This window comes from Hyaena hyaena, unplaced genomic scaffold, assembly GCF_003009895.1.
Source record: "Hyaena hyaena isolate Hyena2069 unplaced genomic scaffold, ASM300989v1 scaffold_99, whole genome shotgun sequence".
Classification (NCBI taxonomy): domain Eukaryota; kingdom Metazoa; phylum Chordata; class Mammalia; order Carnivora; family Hyaenidae; genus Hyaena; species Hyaena hyaena.
This window is the reverse complement of record NW_024080731.1, coordinates 781,913-794,683: the sequence shown is the minus strand read 5'-3', so window position 1 is coordinate 794,683 and position 12,771 is coordinate 781,913. Positions and strand designations below refer to the sequence as shown.

The window sequence follows — 12,771 nt, the reverse complement described above, 5'->3', positions numbered from 1 at the left end:
TTTAAGCATGGAGTAAAATTCTATCACAATAAATTGAGTGCTCCATTCCAAAAGTTCATTTTAATGCAACCACAAAAATTGAATGAATGAATGAACGAATGAATGAAGGGCCTTGAATACCAGTAGACAAAGCTGTTTTGGTAAGCTAAAAATTTAAACAAACTTAGATTAAGACTACCCTGATTGGTGAAAAATCTTAATTATTTAATCCTTCTAAGGCTTAAAAAGTGTTATAGTAAGTACAAAATATGTTAACAACTATTTCTTCATACATGTGTTTCTGAAAATGACTTTAATTATTAAACTTACACAATAATTATGTAAATGAATGTGTATACAGTTTGAAGATCTAAGCAAAAGTCTATTTTATAGAGTTCTTATGATTGGACTATTCTCAATGTATTCTGAAACAAATGTAGTCATCAACACATTCAGTTTCATATCATTAAGGAGTAGCTGGGGTCTCCAAACATCTCTGATGGTGAGCTTTGGCCTAGAGGCTACCTCACTGTTCTTGCAGGGAAAGAGGGCTGATTGTGCTTATACATCTTCTTAGACTAAGAGGTCAGTCAGAAAGGGGGAGGCTGCGGGGATTGTCAGAAGTGGAATCTCAGGAAATGGAATATGAAGAGGCAAATGTTAACAGTGTGCTTTATGATGAGGAAAGATCCTTGACTAATGGTTGAAGTCTCATAGGCAAGACTGTCTCAGCTACAGAAATGCTATAGGTCCCCTAAATCCAATTTGATGTTCACTCTGTCATCCCTGATTATTACTGGGGTTCTTTCTAGCTCTGACTACAGGCAAATGGTTCAGTGGTCATACTGACATGATTATATAGTTATTATGACAGTTGCATTTTCTATTGTTAAGTCAATAAGTTAAATACAGTCTTTAGTGGAAAACAGATTAATATAAAATGACTTCATATGGTATAAAATTGGGGCTATAATAATCAAGTCTACATTATCAGTGCTCTATTTGAGAAGTGCCCCCATACATACTAAAAACTAAATTGATCCAAACAACATCTAGTGCTTGGGAGACTGTTTGTAACATATATAAAAAGGATATAAAAATGTTCTGTGGTAAAATGTGGAAGAAATAAATTACATGTTATCCTGAGTCACAGGATATGATGATACGCAAATCACATTTTTGGTTATTTTAGGAGCAAATTATAAAACACTGGCTAACTATTGTTTTTACTTAGACATTTATGTTAAAAAAAAAAACAAGTCTTAAGTTAAAATGTGTACTAGTAGGCAGTCTAATACTTTATATATTATATTTTCCCAACTCCCTTGAAAAAGTAGAGTATAATTACAATATCTTTATTATCCATCTGGAGAATTAGTCTCAGTTGATTGATTTTTATTTTTTTTATTTTTTTATTTTTATTTTTTTAAAGGAAAAAGAAAGTTATCTGATCCAAAAATGGTTCTGTCCATGCCTTCTGAGACTCAAATTCATGTTTTTTCCTTTTCCCTAATGTGATGCCATTAACATGCTGAAAAGGGAATGATTAGGGTTTAAATTCTCAACATCAAGAATAACGGAATAGGAGACAATAGCCATCAATGGACAAGAGAGTTCAACAGACTTTGAAAAACTGAAAACAAATGGAGTAATATTAATGGAGAACACATAGGAAGAGAAGCCTTATCCCAATGTACAAATGGAGGGAGCATTCATAAAGAAGACTAAGGAAGAAAGCTGGACTAGGAAATAACAGGTAATATGAAGGGGTTATATAAAGGAGATTAATTAAATATCCATGTCAATTATTCTCAATGACCTGGATTGAGATAAACAAGCAATGTGGCTAGATATAAACAAACCAATTAATTAACCTTCCAAACCAACCAGAAGCAATTTTGACTACAATAAGTGAACAATCTGACAAAAAAGATGCTGGCATGAAGAGGTTCCTCAGTACACCTGGACTCACCCTTCGTAAGCATCATTAAATGAACTCTGGCTCATTCTTTTTAATTTCTTTCAAGTTTATTTATTTATTTTGAGAGAGACAAAGACAGGGCAAGTGGGGGAGGGACAGATAGAGAGGGGGACAGAGAATCCCAAGCAGGTTCTGCACTGTCAGCACAGAGCAACCCTAGCTCATTGTTAAAGTATCTATTAGTTTATGATTACATTCAAACAAATATCAACTTTCAACAGAAATGCAAGAAAGGCGTTGAATAGGGAAGAATCACAGTATATGTGTTGATTCTACGGAACAGAATTCTAATAGCCATTATATAAGTACTCCATTGGTTTCAAAAATCTTGGAATCAATCTGTACAAAATAGAATGTAAATCTTATGAGCCTTAACTTGAAGAGTGCAGATAACAGAGGATGGAAATTGTTAATGGAGAGGGAGAACTGAATGAAAATGCTAATAGCCATGTTTTATAATATGGAATGCCAAAAGATATTCTGCAGTTGATTGAGAGAGAAGCAAAGATGTTCCTTCATTACATAAACTTACAAAGTTAACCAATAAAAGAGCTAAAAAGAGTGCAATTTCACTATATTAGTAGCACTCCTAGGAAGACCTGTCCACATGCTAGTGACCACCTCTAATTCCTCTTTCTCCTTTTTCACTGAACCGATTCTCATCAAGTCGCCACAGCGACCACTCCCCTGGAACAGCTCTCAGCAGAGTCTCCACTGAAAAACCCAGGAATTCTGATTCCTCAGAATCATCCTCAGTGATTCATCCTGCTTTTGTGCCATTTTGATGCAGTTGACATCCTTCAGGTAGGTAGGCAATGGTTACAATTGTAATCTCTAGTCAGATCACCTGGATTAAATTTACAGCTTTGTAACCATGAAACTTTGTGCAATCTGAGATTTTCATTTCCTTTTTTTTTTTAATCTGAAAACTAGGATTACTCACAATACCTATATCATAGGGTTGCTGTAAGGAATGGAAGAATGAATATGTATGTAAAGTACTTAGAATGGTGACTGGGGCAACATATAAATTATTATTATTAATCTCCCCCTTTTTTTTAGTTTCCTCTAGCAGGTCTTGCTGTCACCCATTGTTTAAATACGGGTGGGATCCTGACCCCAGTCCTCATTTTCTTCTCTTCATCTGTACACGGATTTTTGGTGACTTTATCATATCTATACTCATGGTTCTTATAATCTCTATATATCTGTATCTCCAGAGTATTTGTCTATGGCCTACACCTGTCCCTTAAACTAAAGTCTTGCAATTCTAATTGCCTTCTTCGTATTTCCACTTGAATATACCTAGTAGACATCATAAAATTGACACGTCAATAAGTAAATATCTGACCTTCTCCATACCAAACCTGCTCTTCCCACATTCTTTCCCTTTGCAGGAAATGGAATTATTGTCTTTCCAATGAGAGTCTCGTGATTACCAATCTCACTGCAAACCTGTCAGCTAATTCTATGACACTACCTTCAACATATATTTCAAACTGAACTGCCTCTCCACTTTCAATATGGTACTCCACGCTCTTCTCTATGACTCTTTGTTTTTGCCTTCTCCCCATTACAAACTATCCCCAACAGAGCAGCCAGAGTGACCCTTTGATGTCTATACCTGTTTATACCTATTTATGGAATACGGTGGCTTCTCATCCCTCCTGGAGTAAAATCCAATGTCCTTGCAGTGGCAAAAGGGTCACATCACGCTAGTGTCTCCCTGCTCTTGGTCTGAATTAATCCTACTCTTCTCCTGCCTCCTTCCCTCTGATCCAGGTCAACTGGGGTATATCCTCTTCTTAAAATAAACCAGACAGGCTCTAACTCAAGGTCTCAGCTCTTGTCTTCTGTCAGCTTGAAATTCTCTCTCCCAAGTTGGCCACACTGTTGGTTCTCTTACCTCATTTGCTCAATACCATTTGAGTGAGAACTCCATGTTTAAACTTGCAGCAATACGGCTTCTACACACCATTTTTCTTTTTTTCTGGTTTATTTTTCTCCGTCATAAGCTGTCTAGTTAGTGGCACATATTTTAATATTTTATTGTCTCCCATCACTAGGATGGATGTAAGTTTCAAGAGGGCAAGGATTCTTTAATCTCTTTTGTCTTCTGCTGTATCTCGCATGCTTAGAAGAGTGTCTGGAACATGCTAGGTGCTTAATAAATATTTATTGAGTATGGGAGACATGGGGATTATGTCAATCTAAAGAGAATGACCAAATTCATGAAAACAATCTAGTGGTAGAAGTATTTTATTTAGCTACATGGTAGTAACTACTAAAGGAAATACCTAAAATAATTAAAGGGGCTACCTCTGCGTAACTATACTGGGCATGAGATGGTCTGAGCACTAGGCTGTTATTTTCAATAACGAGGATGTTATTACTTTGAATTACTTTCATATAGGTAACACAAGTTAGAAGCAGAATGGACAGAATTGATCAGAGAAAGTGAGAAGAGAGAGACAAATGATGAGGCGGACTTGCGGTTTCTAACATGGGTGAATATATTTTATTATACATATGACATGATCTTAAAGGGGGAGAAGAAAAAGGATCAGTAGCTGAGTTGAGTGTCTATTTTATGCTAAGTGTTGGGATAAGGAGGTACTTCATACATGCATTACTCTCTGAGCTCTTCTCAATGCCTTCATGAGGAAGTTACCTCCATTCTAATAGTATGGAGGTAAGAACACTAGTATTTGAACAGATTAAAATCATTTGTCCAATGCCACACTACTGAGAATTGGCCGGCAGAATTTAAACGCATGTTTGCTTGACTCTAAAATAACCAAAACTGTATAGATGCGGCTTCATCTCCAACAACAGAAGTATGAGTAGTTGTCAAGCTTTTTAAACAGTGACATAAAAGACAACATAAGCAAAATGTGTATGTGTGCATTATATGCTCTTTCATTATTACACTCTCTTGGTCTCCTAAATCAGGCAATTAAAGAGAAAGCTCTTTCCCTTCAATTATTCCTCTCTAGAAAAGAAAAAGTCCTACTTAAAAAATATTCATAAATGTCCTTTGTGTTTCGGTTTGTTTAAAGTTTAATGGATTCACTGACTTTTTTGAAGAGCGCACTATAGGCCACAACACAGAGTTGAGTTAAGAAACTAATTGAAGCCAGGTTCATGAGGGCTTAAATTACCAGAGCCTTCCTGTCATCTTAAATTAAACTTCCTTAATATACTTTGTAAGATTTATAACCCCAGGCTGAAAAGCTGTAAACTGTCCCAGTTTCGAAGTGAATCCCCCAGAAGGAAATGATGTTTCCTGGAAAAGAGAAAGGCAAATGTCCTCAATGGGAAGAGGTTTCCAAGAGCAATGTGTGTGGTAGGGGTCACGGAAACCTTGTCAAGAGGCTGCGAAGGGAATAGATAAGTCATTCAAAGAACACGTGTCCACAGATTTTGCTATTTGACGTGCAAGTCCTATCTGAGAAAGTTCATCTAAATTGCAAGTGGACACATACTTGATTTTCTCCTACAAATGAGAAGCAGAAAGGCAAAGGATCATCTGCAGAAATCATAATCTCCCAAATTCTCAAAATAGCTGTTAGTGTAGTTCAGAAAGATTTATCTTCATCTCTGCCTTTCTAATGATCTATGTGATTTCTTACCTACTTCTACACTTACACTTAATTTCTTTTCTTTTTCACATGTTTTATTTCTATGAAACATAAAGATAAAATCTCTGTTCATGTGATTCAATAATCACTATATGTGAGTTGCTAAAATTCACCATTTCATAACAGGAAGGAAATTTATTTAATAATCTCGATAAGAATTAAGCGAAAAGGTCCACATTTTAAGAAAAAAAAAACCCTTTACTTTTAAAATATTTTTTTAACGTTTGTTCATTTTTTGAGAGAGAGAGAGAGAGAGAGAGAGACAGAGTGTGAATGGGGGAAGGACAGAGAGAGATGGAGACACAGAATCCAAAGCAGGATCCAGGCTCTGAGCTGTCAGCACAGAGCCCAACGTGGGGCTCAAACTAATGAACCACGAGATCATGACCTGAGCTGAAGATGGACACTTAACTGACTGAACCATCCAGGCACCCCAAAAAAACCTCTTTTGTAAAGCGGTTAGAAAATAAAAATCATCATCTTTTACATATACTATCATGCTAACACTTCGTTTTTAACCAGGCTAAGACATAAGAAAAATAAATTTTAATTTTATAATTTTCTTTCACTATAATGATTTATAAGATATTCTTAGGAAGATTATCCATTCATAATACACATTCTGCACATTCCTGGCTGATCTCATGTGTCAGACATTGTTTAAGATTCTGGTGAAATTAAACTTCCTGTTTTCTTCCATGTCAATTAGAACTCAAATGTCAAAACTCAACACATGGAAAAGTATGATTAGCAGAAATAACCTGAATGGCAAAAACATATTTACTGATCAAATGAATCTCCTGAGTTTGAAAATTAAAACATTCATTTCTACTTTTTTTCTAGAAAAATAAGTAACATCTTCTGATCTTACAGTTAAAATTTATAGAAAAGAACTATGACTTCAACTCTTTTTTTTCCAAAAAAATTTAACATTTATTCTTTTTCTTGAGAGACAGACAGTGTAAGTAAAGGAAGGACAGAGAGAGAGGGAGACACAGAATCTGAATCAGGCTCTAGGCTCTAAGCTGTCAGCACAGAGCCCAATGAGGGACTCGAACTCACGAACCAGGAGATTATGACCTGAGCTGAAGTCACTTAACCAACTGAGCCGTCCAGGAGCCCCTATGATTTCAACTCTTACAAAATATTTTTATCACTTCTATTAAAACATTTCTCATATTTTTCCAGTGGGTTGAAGAAAGGGTCTTTAATCTACTATTTTCAAAATAAAAAGAAAAGCCAGAAAAATAGGAGGAACTGGTTTCATATTCACATTAAATAAATGCAAATAGAAAGCTTTACATTGTGTAATGCAGCAAGATCTTTAATCTTTGCTCATGTAAAGTCCTTCCAAAGATCACTGACAAAGAAAATTTAATTTTTATGTTAAATATATTCAAATCTTTGAGAATTGAAGACTTGAATAATCAAGTCTTTATCACTGTAGATATAACTAAGTATTACCTGGGAAGGTTTACAAAATTTAGAATCTGAGTTCCAGCTTTACTTTAATATAATTACAGCAAGTGGATAATTCTAGTAATAAGAAGAATCTCCACTGTATTCCATTTTAAAACTAATTGTAGTTTAATATCATGACGACCCAAAATCAAAAATATATTTAATTATTTTCATTCTACTAATTTTATAAATATATGCAATTTTCATTATGAACTACTCACAATTGTAACTACGCATCTTCCTATTTAAAATTGGAAACAGCTGTAACACAGATTTGTTAATTCGTACATTCTCTTATATCAGAAATAATTGTTGAAAACCACTGTGTGTAAGGCTTTGTGATGATGATGACGATGATGATGATGACTAGTACTGCTACACCAGTAATTAAACTACAACAAATACAGCTATACTAATAGTGCTTACCTTTTAGAGGGAAGTGGCAATAATAAATAACAAATATAAGAAATAAATGAATTGAGATTAAAGGTTGATTAAAGCTAAGAAAAAAGAAAGAGTATGGTGAAGTGCAATGCAGACTGGAGATGGGCAGCCTGCCGGGTTAAAAGGGTGTAAGGTAAGCATCAGTGAGAAGGCAACACAGGAGCCGCTGACTTGAGGGAGATAAGAGATTTAGCCAAGCAGCTATCAGAAAGAGTATTCCAGGAAAAGGAATCAGCAAGAACACATTTCCTAAGGTGGAAGAGAGCCTGGGCTACTTGAGACCATTGCAAGGCTTTGAGCAGAAAGTGACTCCTACTGGGTATGTTCACAGGATCTTATGTTGTACTGATCCACAGAACCTAAAAATAACTCCATGAGGGGCACCAAGAGGTCAAGCAAGTTGTCTGAGGCCACACACTTAGAAAGTGGTAGAACAGGATCCAGCTTCAGGCAGCTTGATTCTAGAGGCAAGTCTGAATAACAAAAACTCTCATTGCCACTTGAACAGGACACACATACTTGCACACACACGCACACACACACAGGTGCAGGTATGCTCTCATGTATGTGAGTCTACATACCCATAAACACATGCACACACAAGTGGAGAAAGAGCTGAGAAACCAGAAAAGGAGACTCTGTTACCCACACTCAATTCCTTTTGGTCCATGTTTTTTTTTCCTCTCTTGTGTACTTGTTAACCTTTAGGTCAAAGTGTGTGTTTAAATGAAAGATGTTCCTAATGATTGAAAACATTTGGAGCTACTTTCAAAATAGTAAAACCAAGTTACAAATTCTTAATGTATAAAATAAATACTGTGGGAAATATATACAGTTACATCAATGTATTTTAAATAAACAAAAACAATAAAACAAAATAAGACTCTCACTGAACTGAAATAATGTGCCCTTAAATTTTTTTAGGAATTGACAGAGAAAAATATAAGAACACTTTCTGGCTAAATATCCAGAATAATATAGCAAGCAGTCATTTAAGCTATTTACTTGGGAAGACTTTAGAACCAACAGAAAGGCTTCATAAATCACGACTTATGACTCAAACCTTAAGCAAATGAAGATAAATGGGCCACTGTTGTTTTTTTTTTTTTTTTCTGCATTAATTATCTTGGTTCTACTATAAAGACATGTAGTAGACATCCTTTCTTCTGTATATTAGCACCATGGGCTTTTGAATAATACAGACATCCATTGTTTTATGTAAGTCCACATGAATTCTAATTCATAGGCTATTCCCTGTACTAAATCTATACAAATGGAAAGAAGTATTACTGTTTCAAATAATATTCTTCAAAATATGTAATAAATCCTATTAAAATTAAGACATGTTGCCCATCTACATCAGGGTCATAAGTACCATATTTACCACAGCAAGTACTTCACATTTATAAATTAATTGTCTAAAAAAGTAATTAAAAGTAAATTTATCATAAGAAAAGTTATTTGAGTATGCCTCTGTCTTAAAGAATACTGGTGAAAAGAATACTTCTCAAAACCTTTCAATGAAAAAAATAAGCAGGCTCTCCCCAAAATGGTGTAAAATTACCATGCTTACTTTATAAGGTTTTATATTTAAAAAAATACAATTCCATAACAGTCATGCATATCTAGAAAGAATGAGAAAAACAATCTCCCTAAAAGGGTCATAACCACTGAGAACTTCTGGGCCAGAAATTCCCCATGGCAGATACAGAAAAAGAATGAGGTAGAGCAAAGACAAATGATACTCCTTATCCCATCCAGAGGTAACATGTTTTTTACAATACATATCACCTATCTTCCTATGTTTTTTCAGCTACCATTCCTGCTTTTTGTCCATTAAAGTAACTTAAACCAAACTCCACGAATTATTATTTCTGGCAGTTTTCAAAATCTACATGTCTTTCTACCAACTCCCCAAATAATACATAATACAAAACTATTTTCTTTCCCCCTCCTCTCTATTCTTACAGCAATACAAAGAACTTACCCTGTAATTTTTTTCACTTTGACTTTTGCATAATTTCACTTACATCATAAATAGCCAAGACCAGCTTAAAGAACAGAAACATTTCTGCACCGAGTAATGAGAAACATCTTTTATCACTCCGTGAACTATGTAGTGTATGCTGTATTTTTTAATAAAATTTGAATATTTCTTTATTGGTTTAATAGTGAATAAAATCTGCCAAAGGGAATAGGGTTTACATGGTCATACAGAGAAAAGAAATATTTCCTAATATGAAGAAAGGGCTGGCTGAAAGATGAAAGAGATGAGGATTTCTAAACTGTTGAATAATCGACAATAAGGATGGGGGTTGCTCTGTGAATTTTTGGGGCTTTTACTTTAACTTTTTGAGTAAATACTAAATATCATAAACAAATTCAAGGTAAACTGAGTGTTACTAAGTTTCAGGTTTTCCTTCTAAAATGGAAAAAGTTAAATATTTACATATGCTTGATATGCATATATACTCTTCAACATGATGAGTATTTTCACATTGGACATTCTCCCCACTAAGGAAAAACAATCAGCTATTTATGCAATAGACTAATGACCTGATACCCTGGTCACTGATGAGGAATAAATGAGCAGTATGCATGAAACCTGTTAACTTAATTTCATTCTGTGATGATTTTTTGAATAGTCAACTAGACTTATTCAGTGCCACTTATTCAGTCAAACACTAATCTAGGTGCTGCTGTGAAAGTATTTTGTGGATGTGGTTAAAATCCACAGCAGCTGACTTTAAGAGAGATTATCCTAGATAATCTGGGTAGGACTTATTCCCCACTTGAAAGGTCTTAAAAGCAGGATGGAAGCTTACTTGAGAGTAGAAATTCCACCTGTATATAAAAGTTTTGGCTCATCTGAGAGAGTTTCAGCCTTTCCTTCCTGCTTGGCTGCCTTTAGGATTTCAGGCTTGCCTAGGGAGTCCCCATGATCATGTAAACCAATTCTACACAATAAATCTCTTAATCCCTTACTGGTTCTGCTTCTCTGGTTGAACCCTGACTGATAGAATTCCAAATTGGAAAACAGCGGTGATGGAAGGGGGAAGGAAGTTGCCATGATTTGTGAGCACCCCAGACTGTGTCTACAATGCACCAACAGAATCAAGTCAGACAAACACATACATGTGTGTTTATAAATACATACACACACACAATCGTACATTAAAAACAGTATGTCCCCGAAAACCCAAATCCCTGTGTTTAACAGACTTGAAACTTTTGACAGATTTAAAGAATTTATCAAAAGACTCAATTAAAGATAACTGAGTAGAAAAGTAGGAGCAGAGATGAGGAGTCAATGACACATCCTAAGTCATAATTTGCAGAAGGAAATAACCTGCCACATCACTTACAAGAAAGACATTTCACAAACTTTGATACAAACCACAATCATGTTTGGAAAACAAACACAAATATTTCATCCCCAAAGTGATAAATGGTGCTCATCCAACCCAAACTTCTACAACATTAGTCGAATAATATTCTAACACTGATTCAACTCCATAAATAGGGTTTTCAAACTCACAAACAAAAAACTCATTTAAAAATGAGTCGTATCTAGACCAGTTAATTTCAAACACATCACTGCTTCGCTTCCTTACCTGGACTGCATATCTTGTTGGGTTTTGGCCTGACTGGCTTCCGCCTGAGGGGAGGCGTGGCTGACTCGCTGCTGAAGCTCCACCAAGGACTGGTAATATTGTTGCTGATGGTGTTGTTGCTGCTTGTAGCGAGACAAACTGAAAAACAGCCCTAGAATGGCTTTTAAGTTTCCATTTCTTATTTCTGTATCAAAGGGAAAATATAAAAACAGTAAAAACATATACAAACGAAATGTGGTTTTCCTTTTTATTTTTTACAACTGAAAATCTAGTTGCCATCGTCTTAGACGAAATCTGTGAAGAGGGAAATGCAACTAGAGTCTCTCAGTCACAGAGTCAAGCATTTTTGAATTTCTGACACATAACATTTCCGAATAGCTTGGAGCTTCAGGGACAGAGTCAGGGGATGGAGGGTACAGAGAACAAAAGTTGGATGAGCAGTGCTCTTTGCTAATCCTAAACTGTAATTTTTCTAGTTTCCTTCTCCCTAGAAATGGATGGGCTCTCTGTCTTGTGCCAATCATTTGATTTAGAACTCTGCTGCCCTCACAAATACACAGCTGTTACCAACATAGAAATGGCTCTGAAATGGAGGAAGAAAGTGACTTAAATGTTGGTTGTCCTGCATTATATATCATGATGGTGTGGGTGTACTTTGTGACAGCAGCTGGATTTACAGCAGTCCTCCTAAATCACCCAACGATCAATTTATTAAAATGTCTATCTCTCTCTAGAAATAGAGACAGCAAGTGCATATATCATGAAGTAGACATAAGTATTAATTTTTAACTTACATTACATATTAATAAATAACAAAGATCAGCTGCCTTGTGATATTAGATAACATAACTGATTAAATGTAAATATGTATTTCCTAGTTCTAATACGTCAAGTTCCTGTATAAACTTTTCTAATATTGAATTAAAATTAAATGTGCAAAGCGAGTTAAACTCTGAATCTAGGTTTTTTTTTTTTTAATCTTGCAGTTATAAATTAAAACTTAGGAGTAGAGATGGAAGTAAAGTTTGAAATAAAGCTATGAAACCTATAATCATATTCTAAATAAAATGTGCTGTTAGCAATAAAGTACATCGTCCGGTGAGGTCAAGGTTTTATGTCTCTTTTTTGTAGTTTAGGGATGTTTACAAACTTTTCTGATTTCTTGCTCTGATGGTTTATAAATGTCACAAGGAGTCCACAGTGGCATTATTCATTCACCATGAATAATGTATATTATTCATTCACCCCTGCAAACCTTCTCACAGTGGCCATGATATAGAAGAGTTAGTCTGATCGGTATAAGGCTACAGTAAGAAAGTATTAATGTTCCCATGTACCCCTGGATGATCTTAGAGGTTTTAAAAATCTCTCATTTTATTACTAAGCATATTTAATTAATTTATAAAATCATTTAGAACATTCATATATTTTTAAAAGATAAATGAAGACCAATGGGTGATGTCCCATGAGAAGGAAGAGGCCTTAGGCATAAAATGAACAAATGGGAGCCTTTCTAACCTGCTTTTAACCACTAAAAAAGTAGAATATTTTCCTGGGAAACTTTATCAACTTTTATTCTAAATTGCACAACCATGTATTCTGTTTTGAACCTAAACTTGTTGGCCACCAAATGAGTAATTTAATATTATAC

At 35.0% G+C, this 12,771-nt stretch overlaps 1 protein-coding gene across 1 annotated transcript in view; it reads right to left on the bottom strand.

The window, feature by feature from the left end:
* The window catches only part of NAV3 (neuron navigator 3), a 366,296-nt gene that overhangs the window by 230,585 nt on the left and 122,940 nt on the right, over positions 1-12,771 (bottom strand). Inside the window, exon 5 of the mRNA XM_039235544.1 lies at positions 11,121-11,304. Within this exon, the coding sequence (XP_039091475.1) occupies positions 11,121-11,304 (184 nt within the window). The remainder of the gene's footprint in view (positions 1-11,120; positions 11,305-12,771) is intronic.